Source organism: Paroedura picta, chromosome 8, assembly GCF_049243985.1.
Source record: "Paroedura picta isolate Pp20150507F chromosome 8, Ppicta_v3.0, whole genome shotgun sequence".
NCBI classification, from domain to species: Eukaryota; Metazoa; Chordata; class Lepidosauria; order Squamata; family Gekkonidae; genus Paroedura; species Paroedura picta.
In genome coordinates this window covers 54,921,251-54,947,756 of record NC_135376.1, presented here as the reverse complement: position 1 = coordinate 54,947,756, position 26,506 = coordinate 54,921,251, and the positions used below count along the sequence as shown (strand labels likewise).

General features: G+C 42.4%; 1 protein-coding gene across 3 annotated transcripts in view; it reads left to right on the top strand.

Annotated features, from left to right (window-relative positions):
• Nucleotides 1–25,948, top strand: part of SHTN1 (shootin 1) — a 104,140-nt gene extending 78,192 nt beyond the window's left edge. The window contains exons 17-18 of one of the 3 annotated variants that reach the window (XR_013233598.1): nucleotides 16,746–17,025; nucleotides 24,514–25,948. Coding sequence is in view for 2 of the 3 variants with exons in the window: in XM_077349880.1 (XP_077205995.1) it covers nucleotides 16,746–16,950 (205 nt within the window). In the remaining variant the exon portion in view is untranslated. Of the gene's footprint in view, nucleotides 1–16,745 lie in introns of all 3 variants that reach the window. The other 2 variants (XM_077349880.1, XM_077349879.1) reach the window with 2 other exon arrangements.
• Nucleotides 25,949–26,506: the final 558 nt, after the last annotated feature.

Genomic DNA, 26,506 nt, shown 5'->3' with positions numbered 1-26,506 from the left:
ATATTCTTAGAAGTAGGACTGAGCTGCTGTTGTATTTATTTGTTTGTTTGTTTGTTTATTGATTTAATATTTTAACATATACTGCCACTCTCAAAGACTCGTGGCTGTTTACAATAAAAGAATAAAAACAGCATAACCCATAACATTCCCCAACATATTAAAAGATGGCTATTCACTCCCCATCTCCCCCCCTCCAGCTGCAGTCAGGATCTCTTTCATTAGGAGTGAGGGTCCTGATCTTACAAGTTCTAGGGGATCCCCTGATGGTAACTCTGGGACCTCAGTCCGGCCTCAACCATATGCCTGGTGGAAGAGCTCTGTCTTGCAGGCCCTGCAGAAAGCTGGTAACTCCAGCAGGGCCCTTAGTTCTTCTGTGAGCCCATTCCATCAGGCTGGGGCCAGGACCGAAAAGGCCCTGGCCCTGGTTGAGGCCAGGCAAATGTCCTGGGGGTCCAGGACAACTAGCAGATTCGTACCCACAGAGCGGAGTGCCCTGTGGGGAGCATAGGCAGACAAACGGTCCCTCAGGTACTCAGGGCCCAAGCCACATATAGCCTTAATATATATATATAGCCACATATAACCAATATCGCCACATATAACCAATATCTTAAACTTATATCTTAAACTTGCTCTGGAAACAGACTGGTAACCAGTGCAGATGACATAACACCAGCTGGATGTGGGCTCTCCAAGATGTACCAGTGAGGACCCTAGCAGCTGTAATGTCTGGGTCAGAGCTAAGGGTAGGCCCGTGTAAAGTGAGTTACAGTAGTCTAACCTGGAAGTGACCGTTGCATGGAACACTGGCCAGATGTTCAAAGGACAGGTAGGGCGCTAGTAGCCATGCTTGGTGCAGATGAAAAAATGCAGTTCAGGCTACCTTTGTGACCTGATCCTCCATGGAAAGGGAGGCATTGAAGACCATCCACAAATTACTGGTGATTGGTGCAAGTCTCAATTGCACCCCACCCAGGCTTGGGAGGTGCACTTCCTGGTCCCACCCTCGTCTCTCCAGTTACAGGAGCTCCATCTTAGAGGGGTTGAGTTTCAGGTGGCTCTGTCTGAACCATACAGCCACTGCTTTCAAACATCTGGCAAATGTTTCAGGGGGGGTAGCCCCACAGGGTCCGATAACTCATCCCCCACAGCAACCCTCTGTGACCAGTTCCCGAGAAAGGAGACCAGGCAATGTAGCCCCCCCCTAATCCCAGCTCTGGTGAGGCCGTGGGCAGCAGCTCATGGTTGACCATGTCAAATGTGGTTGACAGGTCTAGAATTATGAGGTTGGCTGATATGGCCTGGTCTAGCTGGCGCCGGATGTCATCTGTCAAGGCAATGAGTGTGGAATCCAACCCATGGCCAGGATAGAAGCCCAACTGGTATAGCTCCAGGGCCAAAGTTTCCTGCAAGAATGCTAGGTGCTGGTCTGCCACAGCCCTCTCCACCACCTTACCCAGAATTGCAAGTTGCAAATCTGGTCAGTAGCTGGTGGGGTCTGGCGGATCCAGTGATGCCTTTTTCAGTAGGGAGCGAACCACTGCTTCCTTAAGTCCCTCTGGGAACTCTCCCAATATAAGGGAGAGGGTCACAATTTCCCTCAAGGGACCTCCTACTTGCTGGACAACCGACTTAAGCAGCCAGGACAGGCAAGGATCTAAGGAGCAAGGGCAAGTGGTCGCCCTCACTGAACCCAGAAAGTTGTCCACTTCAGTTATCGAGAGCTGTCTAAAGCCATCAAACATTAACACCCACAATGGCCACGGAGCTTCCAGTTCACTAACTGAATCAGCCACAGCAGGAAGGTCCCAGCGGAGCGACTGGACTTTGTCCACAAAATAGTTTGATAATGCCGCACAGCTCAGATCCAATTCCCTTAACTTTTGATGTCCCTCCTCAAGGGCAGTAAGTGACCTAAATACTCCACTTCTGTGGCATAGAAGAATTTTTTTGCCACTTTCACTTCATTCTTATATGTCTTCATAAGCTTGTGATGAGATGTCCTAGCTGCCTCGTCGCGAGTCTTCCTCCACACCCTCTCTAGCTGTCTCACTTCCCACTTCCTCTTAAGAATACCAGGGAGCCTGTTTGAAGTGAATGCAGAGAGGACGCTTAGGAGCAGTCTTGTCAATGGCGATCAACAGGCAGGACTGCCAGTCATCCACCAAGGCTGTCAACGAGATGCCAGAGGGCATTGGGTCTCACAGAGCACTCAGGAATCTCTCAGATTCCATAAGTGTCCATGGGTGGACTAAAATGCATCCAGTTCCCTACCCGGGCAGCAGCATCCTCAGCTTGGGCCTTCAGGGCATGGTGGTCTGACCATGGAATGATGTTATTCACCACCAGATCTCCCTCTGCACCTACGCCAAAGATCAAATCGAGGGTATGGCCAGCCTGGTGGGTGGGACCAGCAACAATTTGCAAGAACTCTAATGTCTCCATTGCAGACACCAGATCCAGACCACATCCTGGAGAAGGTGCAGCCGCATGGATGTTAAAGACTCCCAAATCCAAATGTTTGGGGTACCGCAACATCCAGGCAGCCACCATCTCCAGCAGGGCTGGCAGGGAATCCCAGTCTTTCCCACCAGATTTGGAGAGGTTGTTTCAGTGGCTTGGGAAATGACTTGTGGAATCTTAGACTGGTGCTTTCCTCTGTGCTATACATGAGATGAGCAAAATCTTGACCAGTAGGATGAGAAAACTTGGGGCAGGTTGTCTATTAAGGTTGCACAGCTGCATCCACACAAGATTCATTTCTAAATTAGTGTAACTTAAATGTACAAAGCCAATCAGAACCTGTCAGATTTATCTACTGCCTAGTGCTGATTTATGTGCACTTAAGCCCAATAAGAGTAGTGGGATCAGTGTATATCACAGCACTGAACTCTAGCATGAAGCTTATGAAAGAACAATATGATAACATTTTTTCAAATCCAGGAAGGCAGCCATAGAGTAAAATATGAGCAACTTATTACTAGATCCCTGGTGGGAAGGACAAGATGCCATGGTTAAATTTGAACCAGATTTAGTTTACGTTATAAGAAATAGTATAAAAGGAGTGATGCACTTGACCAGGTGGTGTTCTTCTGAGTGTTTTAAACAGATAACCCAGATATAGCTGTACATGGCTACCATCAGTTTCTTTAAAGGTCTTTTTAGTGTGGTGACATTTTGGAAAAGTACTGTCAAAAGTGATGTCATTTTTTATCAAACCAGAGCATGTTTCTGGAAGGTAATATAAGGGGGCCCCTACTTTGGGGCAGAACGGATAGCAGCATAAAAAGATAGTGTACCGAAATAGGCTTAGTGCTTGGTCATCGTCTATTACCAAACAGAAGCAAGGAGGAATTATGCTTGCTCAGCCCCAGGTGAAAACTGAACACAGCAATTAATTCAACTTCCTCCATAACGGAACTGATGGGACAGAAACCTTATGCTCCTTTGTCAGCAACAGGTGTGAACAAATGGTTTACTGTGTCTGCTCTCTGTTCTCTACAAGACCAATTGATTCATCTTCCCTTATTTATTTTTTTTTTTTTACTATATCTAAGCATCTGGCAAGGGTAATAGCCCTTTTCATTGTTTTGGTGGCCTGTGATTACTTTTGGTTCTGACAAATAAAACAATAAAAAAAGAATTCTCTTGCCACCTGATGATGTACTAATAGATCTAATCTCTCTCTCTCTCTCTCTCCCTCTCTCCCTGTGTGTGTGTGTGTTTAGGGGTTCTTTTGTCCATTATTCACATAGATTCTGCATAGTATGCTAGGTAGTTTATACTTTCCTGTTTTGAGCTACAATTTGAGGTAAATTAGGCCCACTTTATTTTTTACAGTGCAGCCATCATCAGAATATATAGTGCCACTTTCTACTTAATGCTCACTTTGTGTGAATGATTCCATATTGTGTGGGTATATAAGCCTACTGACACAGGCGGTCACTTTGTGAATATGTTAAAGCAGGCTTTATATATGAAGGTTTGTGATACTTAAATCTTGAGAATATCCTAGTCTTCTAGGAATAGTGTTTCCAAGTGGTGACACACTGTTGGTGGAGAGGGGGTGCTTTCCAGGAGTTCCCCCCACTCACCCAAACTTAGAAGAGCATCCAAACTTAGAAGTACATCACCCAAACATGGAGGAATCCCCACAACTTGTCACTTGTAGGGATTCCTCCATACTTGGGTGGAGATAAATGGGGCTAACAATAAATCACTTTTAATTACTTTTTTTCACAACTGGGAATGTGTCTGCCATTAATCACTAACTTTACATTTTTATTGCCCCAGTGTTTTTGTAAACGTCAATTGAAACTATAGGACTGATTGGCTTTTCTAGCAAAGAATTATCATACTGCATATGTGGAGTTATAATGCTGTTTACTAATTTGCTACTAATTTACTTTTTTCTTATATCTGTAATCTTATGATCCCTGTTCCATTGTCTGAGGAAGTATGCATGCACATGAAAGCTCACACCTTGAATAAATCTTTATAAATCTTCAAAGTACAATTGGACTCAAATTCTGTGGTAAAAATGTCAGTGTAGTGGCTGTTTTGGTGCCAGTTTGTTGTAGTGGTTAGCAGTGCGGACTTCTAATCTGGCATGCTGGGTTCGATTCTGCACTCCCCCCACATGCAACCAGCTGGGTGACCTTAGGCTCGCCACACAGCACTGATAAAGCTACTCTGACTGAGCAGTGATATCAGCCTCACCCACCTCACAGGGTATCTGTTGTGAGGAGAGGAAAGGGAAGGCAACTGTAAGTCACTTTGAGACTCCTTCAAGTAGAGAAAAGCAGCAAATAAGAACCAACTCTTCTTCTTGTTTGGGGGGGGGGAATTTCCCTCCACTTTCTGAAACCCCCAAAGTGGAGGGAGCAATGCCAAAGCACTGCCTCCAGTGGTGGTCTGGCATCCCTGTCTAGGTATCATAAAGATTATAGAGATGTTTACTGCAAACCTAGTACTGTAGGCATTTTGAAGAGACATGTAGAAAAATAGCTGGGAAAGGGCCAGAGATTAACTTTCACCAGTATTATCAGATTGACTTGCATCTTCCAAAGCTCTTAAAGATTCACCCTTAATGGACATTTCCTATATCTGTTCTAAAAAAATAACATGTAGGAAGATAATATCAAGAAGTAGTCCTTAATATGAATAGACACATGCAGATTTTAGAGTTCTTCTGAAACTTTTATTATTTGCTCCATTTATATCCCACCTTTCTCCCCAGTGGGGACCCAAAGCAGCTTACATTGTTTTTCACTCTTCCATTTTATACTTACAACAACCATGTGAGGTAGGTTAGGCTGTGATAGTGCATGACTGAACCAAGGTCACCAAGCAAACTTACATGGCAGAGTGGGGATTCGAATCTGTGTCTCCCAGATGCCAGTCTGCCACTTTAACCATTCAGAGTGTGGAGTGTTTTGTTTGACTGAGTTGACTTTTTTATTATCATCGAAGTTTTAGTTTTCTGAGCTAGAAATTTAGGAAGCTGAATTTAGGAGTTTAAGAAAAATACAAAACAGAAACTAGAACTTTTAACTTGGGTTCATGGAAGCCACTAATTCAGTTGTTTTTCTCCAAAATATTTAACACAGTATTAGTCTCATTTAGCAATTTATCTGAAGAAACAAGGTAATATTTTGTTCAGTATGAAACCAAAGAGTGTCCTCAAGGTTCCTGGGATCTGTTCACACTGAAGGGAAAGGTGTGTCTTCACTCTTCCTACCTTTTTGTCCTTAGTACACTAAGTACTTCGTAAACATTTGTTTTCAGATAGTAGAGGACTCAGTTAACAGAACAAGCCACATAGAGGGTAAGGCTTAATCTGATGATTTTATACAATTAAAGGATTTTCCCTCTTTCCTTCAGTTGTAATCCTAACACTACTGAATTGTCTACTGACACTGCAGGAAACAGCTCTGCCTCAGAGAGACACAACTACAAAGGTTTTCCATATGCAGCTTGTGCATGGACAATTAAGCTTTAACAACTATTTGGGAAGAGCAATAGGATGTTCTGAAAGCTGTTAAGAACATACTCCATAGATGGTAAAATGAGTTTGCAACTCTGGATGCATGTAGCTGCAGTAGACAAGTCCTTTAAATTTGATTTAGGTGATATGGTCACTTAAGGAAACTGTGCCTTAAAATTCAGACACGGCGCAAGGATGCTGGCACAATGGAGCACACAAGTAGCAACCTCTTGCCACTGATAAGGCTAGACCAACTTTCAGCATCCAGGAACCACTGGTGTTAATGCTCCATTGTTTTTCCTCTGTGCCAAACACCCTATACAAGTGCAATCCAAGGGTAGTTTGCTACTAGCAGGCCTGGAAGAAGTGATGACAAGTTCATAAGTAGCTTTCAGATATTCATTTGAGCTGTTCCTTCAAACAGTAATATTCGGGGGGAGTAGTTTAGGGTTTAGGGTTAGACCCAAGATTAGGGTCTAATGTCCTTTCAAAAAGGAATAGAGGCTCGCTTTCCAAGAAATCGATAGATTTAATAGCAGCTGGAGAAATCTGCAGCTAGAACCTGCTGCACATGCTGGCCACTAACTTTTCTCAGCTCCAGAAAAGACCAGATGAATAAATAATGTGTGAATCAGCCTTCAGAAATGAATATAAAAGCAAATGTCTGTTGTGGAATGCTAGCCAAGCCCATAGAGATATAATGAGAACAAAGCTAAAAAGCCTGTAAATATACGTAAATATGTGTCCTTGGGACAAAGGCTGCATTTTACCATGTACGCTAGGGCTGCTAACTGGCTCCCTATCTATCTTGGGAGGACCTTGACATAGTAATTCACTCAACAGTCACTTTGAGACTGGACTACTGAATGCATTTTATGCAGGACTACCTTTGGAAATGTTTGGAAGTTACAAGCAGTTCAGAACACAGTTGCCAGATTGCTGACAGGACTGTCCTGGGCGGAATCTGCACTTACTTTGTTTATTCCATTGTGGATCCTGCGGAATCTAGATCAATTTGAACTCGGGTCTTCCTCTATCTCTCCCCCTACCCCAATTAAAACAGAAAAGTGTTCTGCACGTAGTTAGGGAAGCTCAGAAGGTGGGGGGGGGGGCAAGCACAGCAGGAGCCTCTTTTCTTGAACAGAGGGGAGGAAAGAGGATTGGAGACAGCAGAGAAGGGAGAAAAAAAAACCCAAGAGACAACTCTCTACCGAAAGAAGTTAGGGCTTCTGGAGCTTCTGCCGAGAGAAGTTAGGGCTTCCCCTTTAAGGCAAGCTTGCAGCCTGGAAATGAGGAACTGAAGCCTTGGCCAATCAGGGCTTCTCTACCATGGAGGCTCAGCAGCAAGTTCGGAACCAGTAGAGCTCTCCATGGTTTCTCATGCCGATTTTTCAAATATTGAGGGATGTCCACTCTAGGATATCGCACGAAAAAGGTAGGGTCACTCTGGATCAATCCTGCTTGTTGCAGAGGGGAAATTTAAATCAGACAAAATCAAAATGGAAATTGCATTCATTGGAGACGGCAGGGACTGAATCGACCTGGGATTGAAATAAAAACTCTGTGTAGATTCAGCCCTGGTCAGCACATATAACACCTATCCTATGTCAGCTGCACTGGCTCCCATTTAGTTTCAAGTGCCAATTCAAAGTGTTGGTACCTATCTTTAAAGCCCTAAATGGCCTAGGACCCTCATACTTTCATTACCACCTCTCCTGGCATGAACCTTCCCATCTTCTCCAATCTCAGAATTTATTGAATGTCCCTGGTCCATGAAATGCTCACTATGTGTCAACAAGTGTGAGGGCCTTCTCAGTAGTGACGTCTGTCCTGTGAAACCAGCTGCCCAAATAGCTATGCACCTTGCAGGGCCTACCTAGATTCTACTGGGCATGCAAGGCTACTCTTTTTCATGCAGTCTTTGGGTGATTGTGATCCACCTGGGAGCTGGTATATTTTACCTGTGTCTTTACCTGTCCACACATCCTACCCTGATTGACAGTGAATAGATTTTACTAGGAAGATTGTTAACTCTTTTATATTGTAAAGATTATTTATTTTATCCCGGTATTTTTATTGGTGTATTTTAAAAGCTATTAGCCATCCTGGGTCCCATTCAAAGGAACGGGAGAGTTATAAATTTGATAAATAAATATGTCAGTTGCCAGATTGTGAGTCATATTTCAGAATATAGAATCAGGGTTAACGTAGTGTAACTTGCATTAGGGTTGCCGGGTCTGCCAGTCTGGGGTGAGGGGTCTGGACCAGTTTCTGGACGTACCTCATCCCTCAACGCCCCCCCCAACTGATCCCAATCTGGAACAATGCCACTTTTTAATGCAACATGTTGATGTCACCTGGAAGAGACATCGGCATGCTGGGGTTATTACGGGGTGATGCTCTGGTTTTGGGGCATACTCTGTGGTTTGCAGCAACTTTTACCATAGCCATTTGCACAAAAGCTAGAGCATCATCCCTCAAAGTTGCTGACATCACTTTTAGGTGATGTAAGCATATCTGAAAGCTCCCAGATACTGAAAGCTCCCCATCCCCCACTGGCAGCACAGATGGACCTCACAACCCTAACTTACATGTTAGATTCGAGTGCAGGTGGAGAGCAAGGTGAGTAGTCACCTGTAACTATCTGCATACATGTTACATACATGTGTTTTAAAGGCTGAAAATGCTGCCTCTGATGGCAGAACATTACCATATTCTACCCTGTTGTTTACAGAGAGATTTCTTTTTATTAAATATGTGACAATTAACATTAGGCATGTGTGATTCAGTTTGGATAATATTAAAAGTACCCAAATCAGTGTTGATTTGGAAACATTTTGGACTAATCCAATCCAAATCAACCTTCCCCTGAAGTTAAACTGTCTGACTCGGCCTTGGCTGAATTTCCTGAGTTGCGATTTGACCATGATTTGGCCTTGTGGAAATTGGGTAGTTTAAAGGGATCAAAATTTCCTTTTTCTATTTCTTCATGGCCTGGCAGGATAAGGGTTTGAGTTAGAGCCACCAAATTTGCAGCATAGTTTCAGGATCCACTCCTCAAAAAAAAAAAAACAACACCCAAGTTTAAAAATGATTGGACTAGTGTATCCCATTCTACCGGGAACCCAAAGAGGCCCCTATTTGGTCTCCATTGTTTCCAATGGCGAGACAAGAACAGAGAATCTTTTTTGCCTGGTCCAATCTTTTGAAATTTGGGGGTTCTTTTGAGGAGAGGCTCCCACGGTTACCCTGTATATTTAGTGCATCTACCTCAAACCTCTACCCCCCACAGACCACAGAATAGACAGAAAGGGAAAATGTCCGATTGACTTGAATGGCATTGAATCGATTTGTCCAAATCGGAAACAGGGAAGGGTGCTTCAGGTACTTCAGATTTGACTCAATTAAGACCGAATCTGAAATGGTCTGATTGATTTTTTGTACAAGCTGATACTATTCTGTGGTTCCATGTGTAGGAATCTGATTGAATAAAAATGCAGTACAGAGCCATTAAATAAACTGGAGAATATCCATGAATTTGTTAAGATACATTAATAGCTCATCTAGAATTTGGGTTTACTTATAAACTGTATTTTGCATTTTTGTTTGTACTGCTTCTATATAAAGGCTAGCCTTTCTTTAGCAAGACATACTGTAAAAAAATACTTCATTATTTTAACTTTTTAAAAAAGATTGTACTAAAGTAAATTTACACTAAAATTTAGAACACTTAATTATTGGTTGGATTCAGAGACATTATTCTACTTAAAAAAATGGTTTCATAATAAAAGGAATCTTCTATCTGCAGTAATTTTTTTCCATGACCAAAAGATTAATCTGTGGGTTGAAGTCTACTGTTGGATACAACTTTAAATACTAATATTTGAACATAGTCCCCACAATCCTTTCTGCCTCTTCAGTTTTTTTCTTGTTGGCTTAATGCTTTTTTTCACATGAGAATCCTTGGTAGACAAATAGTTGCATTAACTCACACTAGAGTATTTTATTGTTGCTTTCTTTTTTGTTTCTAATGTATATCAAGTGCCTATTTTTTAAATAGATAAGGGTATTTAAAATGTTTTGACTGCTAGCCATCATTGCTAAAATGTGTGAGCATATAATAATTTATGTTTATTTCTGTTTTATCTTGATAAAGATGCTTTTAGGTTTCAATATATAAGTTAATATCACTTAGATATTGTGAGTGCAGCACTATTATTATGTAAATGCAGGCTACAGATGACTCGTTCAGAATTATTTGCTTTGTTTTAAATGGGGATATGCACAACTATTTATTTGCATATTGACATCCAGAATAATGTTCTTAATGAGTAGTTAACACTCTCTTCACTTATATATCAATCACCCAAATAGTACTTAGCTATTCTATACAAACTGATTTATAGGTCTTGAATTCTAAAAAATCTTTTATAACTGATCATACAATGTGCAAGAATACAAGAGAATTGAGAATGTTTCTTCTCCAAATAAAAATGAGTTAGCTTATCTATTTTAATTTGGGCTGCAGTTTTCTGAAGTGAAACAAGCAGATTTCACTGATTTCACAGAGGCTCTTCCAATGTGAATTTAAAGGACTTGAATGCTGCCTACTCTGACCTGTCCCTTGTTCACCCCTGTTCATGGCAATAAAGCTCCAGTGGCAATTGCTTATGGTAGATGGTACCCATTCAAAACTCTGTTTTGCACTGTGGAAAATTTCAGCTCAGAGTACTATGTAGTAAATCAGCAATAATCCCCTGAGATAGATTTTATGTTTTTTTAAAGGCGCTGCTCTGTGAGTAGCACAAGTTGTGTAAAAAAGACTTTGGCAGGGGAGGGAAAAGCTGCAAAGGATGCATGAGCAGCAGTTTCTTGTTTAGAGCTGGAGTACTGGAACATGCAGCAACATCTATTGACAGATTTTAATCTTCCATCTTTCTGTCCTTGAAGGTGATAAATATAATTGCCGTATTATCCGTTTTTATTGTAAATGAAACAGGCTTCACACTATTTGGCTGTGCATCAGCCCTTGGATTGCTGCCATCCACTAATGCAGGCCCCCTGTGGAGAGCCCAGCGAAGAATTATACTTTTGATTCACCAGATTGTGTTAAATAGTCCAGCTGTTGAGATTTGAAAGATAGTTACCTCTAAAGTGAAATGAAAAGGACCTTGGCATTTATGGCTTTGACCATTTTTATAGTGTTGGGGCAATCAGCTTCTCAGAGGTAGCATTTTCTAAAATAACTCCCTTTTCGGTATGTCTCTTTCAAAATTTCATTCACCATCATGTTCGAGATATTTCATCTTCAGTTTTGCAGAAAATCCTTGAGTGGTAGATGGGATTTGCATAGAAGAACGCTTACTGAACTGAATCACTATCAGGAACAATTTCTAAACAAATTAACTGATTCTCAAGATCCAGAGTTAAAGGTTGTGTTAATGCACATAATTTGAACAATGACTATCACAGCAAACAAACAGTTATAAAATATCCATTTCTTGTTGAAGAAATCTGTTCCTAGAAGAGAAAATCCTGCCAGCATGACAGCTTGCCATTTCTGTGACTCAGCTTCCATTCACTAAAGCTGCAGGGTTTTATTGGTTTCCTGTCAATCAAATATAAGCCAATGAAATCGCACTATTTCTATTTTGCCTTGGCTTACTGAGTAACCTTTCTTCCTGAACAATGGACTGAGCAGGTCCCATAATAATTGGACCCATCACATCAATTTCCTTCTCCCCAAAAGATTCTGCTTACTTTTTCTAATGCTTATAACTTAGTGGCAGCTACACTGTGCCTTTGTATACCTACTGTAGGCAAGATTGCCAAATAATCTGTTCTTGACTCTGCCACCAAAGCATAGCTGCAAGTCCATTAGTGACTTAAAGATTTCTCTGCATATCAGCAGAGCCATATGGATATAGCCATAAGAGAGGATCTATACTAACATTGCAAGAAATCATTTTCAGTTCAGTTTAAGGTTAGGAATTAGTGCTTGGATATAAGTAAAATGATTAACTCTTTACACAATGTTCAGTAAAGTGTATGGACAATTTATCATTATTTTTTAAATCTGGAGAAAAATGTTCAGCAACTAGATTTTTTTAAAGCTGCTCATAGCCTAAAGGCCTTCCTAAAGAGGAATGTTTAGATCAGCAGAGTTGAACTCATTTGTTATGAGGCTGGATCTGACATGTGTCACTTTGTTGGGCCAGAACATGTGTGCCATAAAATGGGTTAACTTATCTATTTTAATTTGGGCTGCAAATTGGGTAGTATGGAGTTTCCCTTATGAGCAGATTTTATGGATGAAGAGATGCAAGCCCTCCAAGCTAGAAAATAAAAGTTTTTCTCAAGCCAGCAAAAAAAATAAACATTCATTGAGGAAGCACCTGCCTTTTCCTCAAATGGAGAGAAGTAGACAAGTTGCTGGGGTCAGTGAGGGCGACCTCCTGCCACCTGGATCCCTTTCCGTCTTGGCTGCTCAAATTGGGTGACCAACCAATAGGAGATCCCTGAGGGAGATTATAAATCTCTCCCTGCCATCTGGGGAGTTCCCTGAGGGGCTGAAGGAGACAGTGGTTCATTCCCTGCTGAAGAAACTATTGCTTGATCCATGGGACCCCACCAACTACCACCATGTCTTGCAGCTTGCATTTCTGGGGAAGGTAGTTGAAAGGACCACTGTGGATCAGCTCCTGACATTCTTGGATGAAACTTCCATGCTTGATCTATACCAGTTAGGCTTCCATCCTGGCCACAGGGTGGAGATTATGCCGGTCACCTTGATGGATGATCTCCAGTGCCAACTGGATCAGGGTGGGTTGGCTATCCCCATGTAATTAAATCTGTCACCGATGTTTGATGTGGTCATCCATGAGTTGTTATCCCACTGCCTCAGCAGGACGGAGATTTGGGGAACACCCTTACGGTATCCAGTCTCTTTCTTCAGAACTGGACACGGAGGGGGGGGAGCTGTATCGCTCCTACACACTCCCTTGTGGAGTGCCACAGGGGGCAGTTCTCTCCCCCATGCCTTTTAACATATATATGTGCCCACTGGCACAGTTGGCCTGGAGCTTTGAACTGGGCTGTTCCCAACATGTGGATGACATCCAGCTTATCTCCTGATGGATGGCCAGCTGGACTCACAGAAACATTTGCCAAATGTTTAGAAGCAGTGTCTGGGTGGCTGAAGCAGAGACACCTGAAACTCAGTACCTCCAAGTTGGAGATCTTGTATTTGGGTAGAAGGGAACGGGACCAGGAAGCATGCCTTCCCTTCCTTGATGGGGTGCAGCTTGAGGCTGTACCCACCATCAGGAATTTTAGGGTGGTTTTTGATGCCTCCCTATCTAAGAAGCTGCAGATCAGCAGAGTAGCCCAGGGTCCATCTATGCCAAGCCAGGGTACCAGCACCCTACCTGTCCCCAGAATACCTGGCTATAGTGATCCATGCAATGGTCACTTCCAGACTAGACTTCTTTAACTCGCTCTACGTGGACCTTCCTTGATTTAGTGGTTAGGAGTGTGGACTTGGAGTGTGGATCTGGCATGCCGGCTTCAATTCTGCACTCCCCCACATGCAGCCAGCTGGGTGACATTGGGCTCGCCACGGCACTGATAAAACTGTTCTGACTGAGCAGTGATATCAGGGCACTCTCAGCCTCACCCACCTCACAGGGTGTCTGTTGTGGGGAGAGGAAAGGGAAAGCGATTGTAAGCTGCTTTGAGACTCCTTTGGGTAGAGAAAAACGGCATATAAGAACCAACTCTTCTTCCTCTTCTTCACCTGGAAATGACAGTTGGTGCAAAATGCAGCTGCTAGGGTTCTCTCCAGATCATCTTGGAGAGCCTGTTCCCAGCCAGTGCTGAGGCAGCTGCATTTGTTGCCAATTATGTTCTGAATCAAGATCAAGGTTTTGGTATTAACCTTCAAGGCCATCCGTGGTCTGTGCCCCACTTATCTGAGGGACCGCCTGTCTCCTTATGCCCCCTGCAAGCCACAGGTGGTACACCTGGCCTTGGCCAGGGCCTTTTTGATCCTGACTCCAACCTTGTTGAATGGTTTCCTGGAAGAGCTGAAGGCCTATCATAGGGCCTGCAAGATGGAACTCTTCCATCAGACATTTCGTTTAGGCCAGGCTGATGAAGATTTGGGGTCCCTCCCCATCCTGGACTGGTTGGGAGGGAATAGAATGGAGTAGTGCTGCCAGGGGGATTTTATAATTGTCTTCTTACTTATGTTTATTGGGGTTTTATTGTAAACTGCTTGGCCCATGAGTGGAGGTCAATACATCTTAACCATAAGCTGGCTCTAATATTTGTGAAAAGCCAGCCTAGGAGGAACACTGTCTGGGATACCTCTGGGTGTCCAGCCTGCGCTTTCGCCTGCACGGGCAAATCTGGGTGGATTGGGCTGGCCCCTGGAGTGCCTGCCCCAGAACCTGGGTGCGACATGCCTGCCACCTCGTGCCTACACACGCACCACCAGCCGCTGAGGCAAGCACATGCTGCCGCTTCACCCACCCCGTGTGGCTGGCGGAGGCTACAAGGTGCTGCTGCCAGCTATGAGGAGCTGCCAGCATTGCCCCTAGGAGATGGGCACGCTCACGAAGAGCCCCTGGCGACATGCCCAAGCTGGCAGGAAACCAAAGAGATGGCGACAATCACGAGACCCACTGCCTCACAGACCTGTCCGCCACTCAACGCGGATACCACTAGGAGCTGCTGGTCCCTACAGGCCACCACCGGCCCTGGGGATAATCAGCCTCCCGTGCCTTGCAGCCCACACATTCCCCAGCCACCCACCCATTGGCCCGCACTCCCTGTGCTGCTGCCACCATCCTGCCCGAGGACCACCCACCCCGCGCTGCCATCCCCACCCCGCTTTACCTAGGTATGGTTCAGGAGGGCCTGGGAGACACATAAACACATACAGCTTGAAAAACCAGAGTTTCTGCCATGAATCCGAGTACTAACTAACATAATTCAGGGACACAGTAAAATGAAATGGGTTAACGATTCAGGGGAAGGGGTTGATCACTTGTGGAGGATATTATATATCTGTTGGTCTTGTTCGTTATATTTTGGCTGTGATGGAATTGAGCAGAAAGAGTCCATTACTAACTTGAGCTTGCTATTTAATTTGCATGCACACTGTCATGACAATTCATGGTCATTGGGAATTATCGGTATTGTTTGTGTTGCAATGGCATCTGCCCTTATGAACAGAGAATGATTAAACCACACAGCATCCTGGGAAGGTGTACTTCATGGTTCCTATTGATCAAAGGAGGTAATGATAATATCTACTGTGGAGGCAGAGGGACAGTGAGGAAAATATATGCAAAGAACGGGGAACAGTGTTCGTAAAATTAACAGCCATGCATTAGAAGAAGACATCCTACAGATAGGAGCAAAAGAGGAGAAATAAAATGCTAAGCGTACAAGTTAAGGTGATATTGCATGAAAATGAACAAGGGGCACTGGGTCTTCCTTGAAATCGATCTTGCTCTGTCTTTTGGCGATTAATATGTACTAGAATATATCAGGAGAAGCTCAGGAAATTCATGGCAACTCTAAAAGCCATTTGTGTATGCAAGTTCTCTACTGACACAGAATAGTGTAAAGTCTTGGATAGTCAGCTGCTGAAGCCTCATTACGCACATGTTGAATAATGCATTTTCAGTGTGTTTTTGCAGCTGGATTTTCCTGTGCAAAACAAGGAACTCTACTTCTAAAGTGCATTGGAAGTGCATGCTCCAATGTGTGCACAATGAGCCCAGGATACAAAGCTGATAGATGGGTTCTTTTGCATACAAGAAGGACCAGAGCACTGCCTTTTTTGTGGGCTGTTCTGGACAAATATTAAAATGTTCTCATAACTTTGAACAGATTGGTTGGATGGTAACCTTTTAAATGTCTGGGGCTATTTGTATAGTTAAGGCATAAGAGGTTGATCTCAATGACAGTTAAGCAGGCAGTTTCAGAAAACATCAACATATGCTAATTTCCTAATTTTTTAAACTTACAATTCATCTTACTAAAGGTAGGAAATTGAGGGGGAGGGGGAGGAGGAGGAGGAGAAGGAGAAGGAGAAGAAGAAGAGTTCTTATATGCTGCTTTTCCCTACCCGAAGGAGGCTCAAAGCGGCTTGCAGTCGCCTTCCCATTCATCTCCCCACAACAGACACCCTGTGGGATGGGTGAGGCTGAGAGAGCGCTGATATCACTGCCCAGTCAGAACAGCTTTATCAGTGCCGTGGCAAGCCCAAGGTCACTCAGCTGGTTGCATGTGGGGGAGCACAGAATCGAACCTGGCATGCCAGATTAGAAGTCCGCACTCCTAACCACTACACCAAACTGGCTCTCCATATGTACCATATGTGTACCATATGTCTTCAGTATGTAAAAGTATTTCTGGTGTGCTGTGTAGCAGGGTCATCCCAGAAAAGTGTGTACAGAACTGTAGTGCTAGTGCATCTCCCATTGCTTCACAGGTCTGTGGGGCTCCACTGCAATCCTGTATCCTTGTTCTTGTGAGCAGTGAGTAATACATAATGCAGATTCATCCATTTCAATCAAGAACCTGACAGTTGGTTGACAATGGAAAACATTAAACTGCAATGCGATGCAAGAAAGTTTCACCAGCCTTCACAGTTCTGGTTCCCAAGCATATTTGTTAATGTTGGGGTTTATTTCTGTTTGTTTTTTGGTATGACAATTCTGACTTGTATTTACTTTTTGCTTTTCAGGTTACCAAACAATGTGGGGCTTTCAAATAAAGTTGCTGATATGGAAAAGCAAGCAGAATCCATTGTTGTACTGAATCCTGAGAAAGTAAAAGAGCAGATGCCTGAAGATCTGAATCAAGGCAAGACGATAAAAGAAAAAGGTCAACAGTTTTGTAAAGATGCAAGTGTTGAGAAAACAAAAGAGACAGACAGCTCTCACTGCTAATTGATGTACTAAAAGGTGTTGACTTCTGGAAATCCTTTTCAGTGAGTGCAAGTTTCATTTGTATATTTTGGAAAGGTAATATTCTGTACTGTCTAATATACTTTATGGTAGTTTACTGAAATAGCCTTTTATATGCATTTTTTCATTATGTGCATGAGACTGTGTAATTATGAACAATCCAGACTCACAGTTCTGAACTCCAAAATGCAGTAATCAATGGAGTTTCTTCTAAATTATTGCATTTATTTCTTGAATTATGCAAATTACCAAAATTTATTTTGTAATGTTATTTTGTGTTAATATGGTCTTTAAGGCTATATTCTAAAATGGATAAAATTAATTGAAAGGATAAATCTAATTAGGTAATTGGAGAAATATATTTGTTCGATTATAGAATGATAAATATGACCACAAATAACATTCAGTAGATATGAGACTCGGTATCGGTGGACTTCTCTTCAAGACTCATGAAAATTGGGGTATCTGCTAATTAAAGAGATGTCTTGAGGTTTTTTTCATCAGTTAAATCTTTAATCCTTCGGAAGATAAAGCACACTTTTATGTTTTTTAGATGATCTATGCATATTTTGCAGCAAACACTGACTTAAAAGGAGCCTGTCTTCCTGTGTGAGAAAGGAGTTGATTACAAACAACTATATTAAAGCTAGGTCCATGTTTTTTTTAAATCTGCTGCACAGTTAATTGGGCCACCTTTTTATTGATCAAAGTGTTTTAATCAGTTAGTCGATTACAGCTCTAAAAGGAAAATTAAGAGCAGTCCCAAGAGCTGTTCTTTCTTCTGCAGACTTCTATTTCATTTTAAAGGCTCAAAAGTTTCCAATAGATTGCATTGGCAAGTTATTGACACTGTGGCAAAATTCTATCCAACATAATGATTTTTTTTTACTCATCTGTTATACTTTGAAAATTTAACAACACATTCACTTGTCTCATCTGAACAGGAGCACCAAATTTTCTACTCTTTTGGAGATATCACAAGAATATTAGGCTCTGGCACCAAAACCACAAAGAAAAAAGCCATTTGTTCCTCCTGAAATATACCCATTGCTTTCAATGACTTAAACTAATTCTCAAATATAATGCAGAGCAGTGGTCCCCCCCTCTCCCCGCCCCCCCCCGCAGTAAAAAACTTCCCAGGCTGCAAGCTGGCGGCCCGGGAAGCTTCTTACTGCGGGAGGCGGGGAGAGGGAATCAGAGCCGCACCGCGCATCGCGCATGTGCGGCCGAAATTGCGCATGCGTGGCACTTTTGCGCATGAGCGAAAGTGCAGCACACGCGCGATTTCAGTCGCACATGGCGCATTTGCACGTGCGCGGGCTGCGCATGCGCGATGCAGGGCGCGGCCCACGCATGCGCGATGAGCGGGCGGGGCAGTTGCCCTGCCGGTCCCCAGCCTCAGAAAGGTTGGGGACCACTGATGCAGAGGATAAATTAGTTAATGAGTTTTGCTTACTTAGAACATACTTATGCCCAGACATTGTAGAACCCAGTTAGGTTTTGCTCTGTTAATGTATTTGGTACAACCTCTGAGCTACTAGCATCCTTCAGTTGATAATTTTCATGGTCCTACTAGCTTGATACTTATTTTGACTATATTGCAGTGAGCTAAGAATGGTATAACTGTGCCTAAGATGGACCACAACTGCCTATATTGTTTTATTCAGTTTGAAACAAAAGGACAATTATATGGCTGCCACTGAGACTGCCTGTGCAGGATATCTTCTTCACACAGAAAGATCTTAGCATGTAACAGTTCACCACATGGGTCAGTTGGATCCAAAGTATTTTCTGCTGGAACTTAACCATCAGGAATATTGCTCTGAAGACTTAGGCATGCAAAAAGATCACCATATGAATGAGATTTCTAGGGATGGGCATGAACCAGGAAAATGTGGTTCAGTTCATGGTTTGTGCTGTGCTGTGCCAGTTTTATGAACTGTCAGAAACTTTTGGCCACCAAATGAACCAATTTGGTTTATGAGACTGTAAAACGGTCTCTCAGGACGCTGGGGACACCAGACTCACAGGGGATCTCCAGCTGACTGTCCTTTATCTGCCTTCCAAATTTATTGAGGACTGGATTTATGGTTCCTAGTTATGACCCCCTCCCCCAAAGAAGATGCCCCAGGAAAGTTCCTTCTGTGGAAATGGCAGGCTGTAATTTTGATATGTGCAAGTTCAGGAGTGTATAGAAAAGATCCTGCGCAAGCTAGAGTCATCAAAGTCACAAGGGACTTTGCCCCTCTATATGCCCTTCAAGTTCTATCCCCTTGTGGCTTTGAAGTTTGGTAAACATTTAGATTGTGGAGACTATCTGGAAGTGTATCCACTCACTGCTTGAAAGTTCATGAAAAGTAGCTGCTGGTTGGCCTGCCATGAACTTGAGTTTGTGAACCACAAACCAGCCAAAATTCCATGCTATTGTATTTTAGGAAGTGTGTGTGCACACAAAAGCTCATTGTTGTTGTTGTTGTTATGTGCGAAGTCGTGTCCGACCCATCGCGACCCCATGGACAATGATCCTCCAGGCCTTCCTGTCCTCTACCATTCCCCGGAGTCCATTTAAGTTTGCACCTACTGCTTCAGTGACTCCATCCAGCCACCTCATTCTCTGTCGTCCCCTTCTTCTTTTGCCCTCGATCGCTCCCAGCATTAGGCTCTTCTCCAGGGAGTCCTTCCTTCTCATGAGGTGGCCAAAGTATTTGAGTTTCGTCTTCAGGATCTGGCCTTCTAAAGAGCAGTCAGGGTTGATCTCCTCTAGGACTGACCGGTTTGTTCGCCTTGCAGTCCAAGGGACTTGCAAGAGTCTTCTCCAGCACCAGAGTTCAAAAGCCTCAATTCTTTGACGCTCGGCCTTCCTTATGGTCCAACTTTCGCAGCCATACATTGCAACTGGGAAAACCATAGCCTTGACTAAACGCACTTTTGTTGGCAGGGTGATGTCTCTGCTTTTTAGGATGCTGTCTAGATTTGCCATAGCTTTCCTCCCCAGGAGCAAGCGTCTTTTAATTTCTTTGCTGCAGTCCCCATCTGTAGTGATCTTGGAGCCCAGGAAAATAAAATCTGTCACTATCTCCATTTCTTCCCCATCTATTTGCCAGGAATTGAGAGGGCCGGATGCCATGATCTTTGTTTTCTTGATGTTGAGTTTCAAGCCAACCTTTGCACTCTCCTCCTTCACCCGCATCAACAGGCTCTTTAGTTCCTCTTCACTTTCTGCCATTAGAGTGGTATCATCTGCATATCTGAGGTTGTTGATATTTCTCCCTGCAATCTTGATCCCAATTTGTGACTCCTCTAATCCCGCATTTCTCATGATGTGCTCTGCATACAAGTTAAATAGGCAAGGCGACAGTATACAGCCTTGCCGAACTCCTTTCTCAATTTTGAACCAGTCAGTGATTCCATGTTCAGTTCTCACTGTTGCTTCTTGACCTGCATATAAATTTCTCAAGAGACAAATAAAATGCTCTGGTATTCCCATCTCTTTAAGAACTTGCCACAATTTGTTGTGCTCCACACAATCAAAGGCTTTAGCATAGTCAATGAAGCAGAAGTAGTCGTTCTTCTGGTACTCCCTAGCTTTCTCCATGATCCAGCGTATGTTGGCAATTTGATCTGTAGTTCCTCTGCCTCTTCGAAATCCTGCCTGTACTTCTGGAAGTTCTCAGTCCACATATTGCTGGAGCCTAGCTTGTAGGATTTTGAGCATAACTTTGCTAGCATGAGAAATTAGTGCAATGGTGCGGTAGTTTGAACATTCTTTGGCATTGCCCTTCTTTGGGATTGGAATGTAAACTGACCTTTTCCAATCCTGTGGCCATTGTTGGGTTTTCCAAATTTGCTGGCATATTGAGTGTAGCACTTTTACTGCATCGTCCTTTAAGATTTTGAATAGTTCAACTGGAATGCTGTCACCACCACTAGCTTTATTGTTGCTCAGACTTCCTAAGGCCCATTTGACTTCACATTCCAGGATGTCTGGCTCCAGGTCAGTAACTACCCCAGTGTGGTCATCAGGGATGTTAAGCTCGCTCTTGTATAGTTGTTCTGTATAATTTTGCCACCTTTGTTTAATCTCTTCTGCTTCTGTGAGGTCCCTACCATTTTGGTCCCTTATCATACCCAACTTTGCATGAAACGTTCTCTTCATATCTCCAATTTTCTTGAAAAGATCTCTGGTCCTCCCCATTCTATTGTTTTCTTCTATTTGTTTGCACTGTTCATTTAAAAAGGCATTCTTATCTCTTCTAGCTTTTCTCTGGAACTCTGCATTCAATTGGGTGTATCTTTCTCTTTCTCTCTTGCCTTTCACTTCCCTTCTCTCCTTAGCTATTTGTAAAGCTTCCTCAGACAGCCATTTTGATTTCTTGCATTTCTTTTTCTTTGGGATTGTTTTAGTTGCTACCTCTTGTACAATGTTGCGAACCTCCGTCCATAGTTCTTCAGGCACTCTGTCTATCAGATCTAATTCCTTAAATCTATTTGTCACTTCTACTGTGTATTCGTCGGGGATATGATTTAGTTCATACCTGAGTGGCCTAGTGCTTTTCCCTACTTTCTTCAATTTAAGCCTAAATTTTGCAACAAGAAGCTCATGATCTGAACCACAATCAGCTCCTGGTCTTGTTTTTATTGACTGGATAGAACTTTTCCATCTTTGGCTGCAGAGCACATAGTCAATCTGATTTCTGTGTTGACCGTCTGGTGATGTCCATGTGTAGAGTCGTCTCTTGGGTTGTTGGAAAAGAGTGTTTGCTATGACCATTGTATTCTCTTGACAAAATTCTACCAGCCTGTGCCCTGCTTCATTTTGTACTCCAAGGCCAAACTTGCCTGTTATCCCGGTTATCTTTTGGCTTCCTACTTTAGCATTCCAATCCCCCATGATGATAAGCACATCATTTTTTGGCGTTGCTTCTAGAAGGTGTTGTAGGGCTTCATAGAACTGATCAACTTCATCCTCTTCAGCAGCAGTGGTTGGGGCATAGACCTGGATCACTGTGATGTTGAATGGTTTGCCTTGGATTCGAACTGAGATCATTCTGTCATTTTGGGGATTGTATCCCAAGACTGCTTTTCCTACTCTCTTATTGATTATGAAGGCTACTCCATTTCTTCTGCGAGATTCTTGTCCACAGTAGTATACCTGATGGTCATCTGAATTAAATTCACCCATTCCTGTCCATTTTAGTTCACTGATTCCTAAAATGTCGATGTTCAGTCTTGTCATTTCTTGTTTGACCACGTCCAGCTTGCCTTGATTCATGGATCTGACGTTCCAGGTTCCTATGGAATAAAAATCTTTACAGCATCGGACTGTCTTTTCGCCACCAGTTACTTCCACAACTGAGCGTCCTTTCGGCTTTGGCCCAGTCGCTTCATTCATTCTGGCGCTACTCGTACTAGCCGTCTGCTCATCCCCAGTAGCATATTGGACACCTTCCGACCTGAGGGGCTCATCTTCCGGCGTCATATCGTTATGCCTATTGGAACTGTCCATAGAGTTTTCATGGCAAAGATACTGGAGTGGTTTGCCATTTCCTTCTCCAGTGGATCACCTTTTGTCAGAGCTCTCAGCTATGACCTGTCCGTCTTGGGTGACCCTGCACGGTATAGCTCATAGCTTCACTGAACTACGCAAGCCCCCTTGCCACAACAAGGCAGCGATCCTTGAAGGGGGACAAAAGCTCATACCTTGAATAAAATGTTGCAGGTCTTAAAGGTGCCACTGGACTCTAAATTTGTTCTGCTGCTTCAGACTACCCACTTGAATCAGCCAAAATTAGTCACCTTAGTTTATGAGCCAGTTCATGCCCATCCCTAGTGATTTTCTGCAGGCTCTGTATGGTTGTTATTTCTTGTTAAACAGGCTTCACCCAATTATTCCTTAAAGCAGAAGGACCTTGTACAGGATGGCAAAATAAAGTATCATACTTCCTGTAACTTAAGAACAGAGATACTTATTTCAAGTTTTAGCAGTGTGCAACATGTGGATGTGATTATACTTTTGTAACACTAACAGATACTAAAATCTTGAGAACTCCTACTTTCAAGGAAAGAAAACAAAATCATAATTAAAAAGAGAAACATTGAGAACAAAATATATTGAATTTAAAGGACCACTTTTCCATCACATGGAAAAGTCCATTATTGCCTCTCTCTGACTTCTGCAGCTAATTTTTAAAAGTGCCTTTTAAAAAGTATTCTTAATGATTACATGGCGCACCCTCAGCAGCAGAACATAATGGAGTGGTGTGGAAGGCGATACAACTCACAAAAATTGGTAGGAAGTGCAGACCCTTCTCTGACTCATGCCAATACGTTCAGAACTGCTAGTTCTTAAATTTAGATATCATGGTTATTAAGGTGCTAGGTGACTCCTAGCACAAGCATCTAAAATATATAACAATAGCAGAATTCTTCCAGGTCTTCCAAGATTTTAAAAACCTTAACCAAATATTATATTCCTGTAGTAACAAAAGTCTATCTAAATCCCACCTCTATTTCCCCCCTGCCTTGTTGAAGCCTGAAGGGAAGGCATTCTAAGAAATTATCTGTGCATTGCTAAACTAAACAAGCAGCAATAATATTCAAACCACTTGATTGAGCACAAGGAACCCAGTGGCCTTGCTGTATTCAGAGTGGTCTTTCAGTCATGTGACTCCCAAGAGATCAGCCTGGAGTTCCACCTGTACAAATAGAAAGATCTACAATTTATCCTAATCAATTCCTAACTCTGTGGTCATACAGAGCTGTATTGTTTGATAGCTATGGAAATTTCAAAATCATTAAGTGTATCAGAGCCATTAAGAGAGAAAGTGTTGATAGACTACATTCCAAGGGCCCTGGTCACTCTTGGGGGCATGAAATTCGGCAAGTAATGTGACGGGATTAAAGGAAATTTCTGTGCTGCAGCTACTAAAGGTTCTGGACATCCCTGTAGTTGAGAAATATTGTTCCACAAAAATGCTTGTGCTGCCAAGTGGGGAAAGGAACCTACAGTTTCCAGTAAATTTAGCCATATTTTAATTATGTGCCTCTAATGCTTACTTGCTTCAAATAAGGGCTCTCCCCTTGCCATTCTCCCCTTCATCAGAGATAATTTTGGGTAATATTCACAGGGAACTTCCTCCCCACCCATTTCACAGCATGCATCTCTGCTGCATAAATGCAAGGAATAGAGATGTCCAACTGCAACCATATTTATTGTCCATTTTCTGCTAGGCACAGCTACAATGCAGTACTTTCTCTCTCTGGTGGTTATGCATCTGTCAACCAATTCATTTCTTATATGCCTCCAGACACATCTAGAGCACTTCTCTCTGCACTCAGTCAGCCTGCATTCATAGAGCTTGGCTGTTAAATGTTGTAGTTTTCATGAGTGTTGTATAAACATGTATTTCTGGCAATAATAATTTAATATATTTTACCATTTTGATACAGTTCTATACCTCTATCCCCAGCTGTTTTCCCCAGAGTTAAGCTAGACATTCTGATTTGTTTCCCTACCAGAATTTAGCATCTTGCTTATTCTTTCAGACTGGGGCCAGCATACAACCAACACCCCACATCACACATAGTATGCTACTAGCTGGTGTTTGTACGGAATCCTTTTGCAAGACCAAACATTAAAAGTCGCTTCTTCAGGTGACGTTATCATGTGACTCTGTCCTCAGAATGAAGGTTATAGTGCCTGGATCAAATGCAGGAAGTACTGGCTGACTCAAGAATGTACTATTAAAATAGATATAATTTCAGACTTTGTCTCGAAAATAAACTTCATGTGGATGGAAGGTGTCATAGTATGGCCTGATCTCATCCAATCTCAAAACCTCAGTAGGGTCAGTACTTGGATGAGAAGACACTGCAGTGGAGGGCAATGTCATACCACCTTTTCTCACTTGCCCCAGAAGACCCTTGCTGGGGTTACCATCGGTCAGTTGTAACTTGATGGCACTTATGTACATAATGGAACTTTGGGTGGGGGGAATGTCATAACATTAGCAATACACAAACTGTTTTGAGCTGGCCATAGAATATCCACATATCTAGGAAGTACTAGGTATGTGCAGCACTGATCTATGGAGTTGGGCTAGTAGCACATGCTGGAAGAGGTATCCAAATATTGGACCACCTGCAAGGAATACCATCACACTGGTGCCATTTTCAACAGCCTCTCCTGCCTGACAGGTATAACATTAAATAGTTGTAGGTTGGGGTGCTTGCTTGTACTTGACGTGAGCCAGAAGGATTCACCTCTTTTAAATCCACTGGGGCTCTGAGAATTAACCTGTATGCTTATTCTGCAGAAGATCATCATCAGTCCCAGAATAGCAAGACTATCACTTGGCTGCTGCCATTATAATACAGCTCCTATAATATGAAGCAGCAGTCATAGCTTTTTAACCATGTAGTAAAATTTGGCATCACTAGTTCGCAAAGTCAGCATTCTGTATCTCAGTGTGTAATCAGAAAAAAACATTTTTTAAAACACTTTTGCAGCTGAATTGTTTGTATTTGGGTGATGATGTCCTTGAATGCACTATAAGATTTTTATGAACTGAGGCAATGATGTGTAGTTAGGATGAATGTATTCATATGGTTTGATTGGTTCTGCAAGTAGTTGTTTTGTGCTAGTCTCCTACAATGCAGATCATTACATGGTGTAGTTGGGTGTGAATGCCTTTTTATTTAGCATGTTTGTTAAGCCAGTCTTGGGCTGATTTAATCAGGACATTAATTAGATTTCATAAATGTGGGGAAATGTCCATTAAGAAGACATAGTTCACTAGGTTTCTTTTCATACTCATTTTTGCACTTAGATATTAGTTTGATTACACTGACTTTAATACAGTAGTTTATAAATGTATTTTTCCTTGAATTGTTCCTTCTTTCTAGCTAAATTATTTGTTACTCTGTGACACAATTGTCTTTTCAGTGCTGCTTATTAAAAGGTTTCCGACTTTTCCCCATACATTGTGGTGTTCTACTACTATACAGTATCTGAAACTGGAGTGTGCACCATTTGAAAATCATCAGTTTTTCTTTCTACACTTGGATATACTGCCATGCAACAAAGCTAGTTACTGACCTGAAGGTACACAAAGTTCCAGAGAAGTCTTGGGATAGGAATGAATAATGAAATGTCAGCCCAACCAATGTCATAGATACACATGAATCTCTGGTGTATGAAAGCTCTTCATTTTTGTGGAGACAGCCCATGAAAGGAGCCATTCACATGAAGAGAGTGCCTACATTAAGATGAATGGAAAGCTTATGCATGCATTTTCACCTCCATTCCTTAAACAACACTGAATCAAGGCAATTGACTTTAAGACTAAGTAATAGGCCTGTTTTTATATCTTGCACTATTCCTAATTAAATTGAAGTATTACAGGTTTTAAACAGTGTATATCCATTAAAATATTCACAGAATAGTGATGATTCAGAAACATGTAAAAATGTCTGAAATGCTAAGAAACTAGTTCAGAATGTTCTCATTCAGAATATGAATTTGTTCAGGTCCTAATGA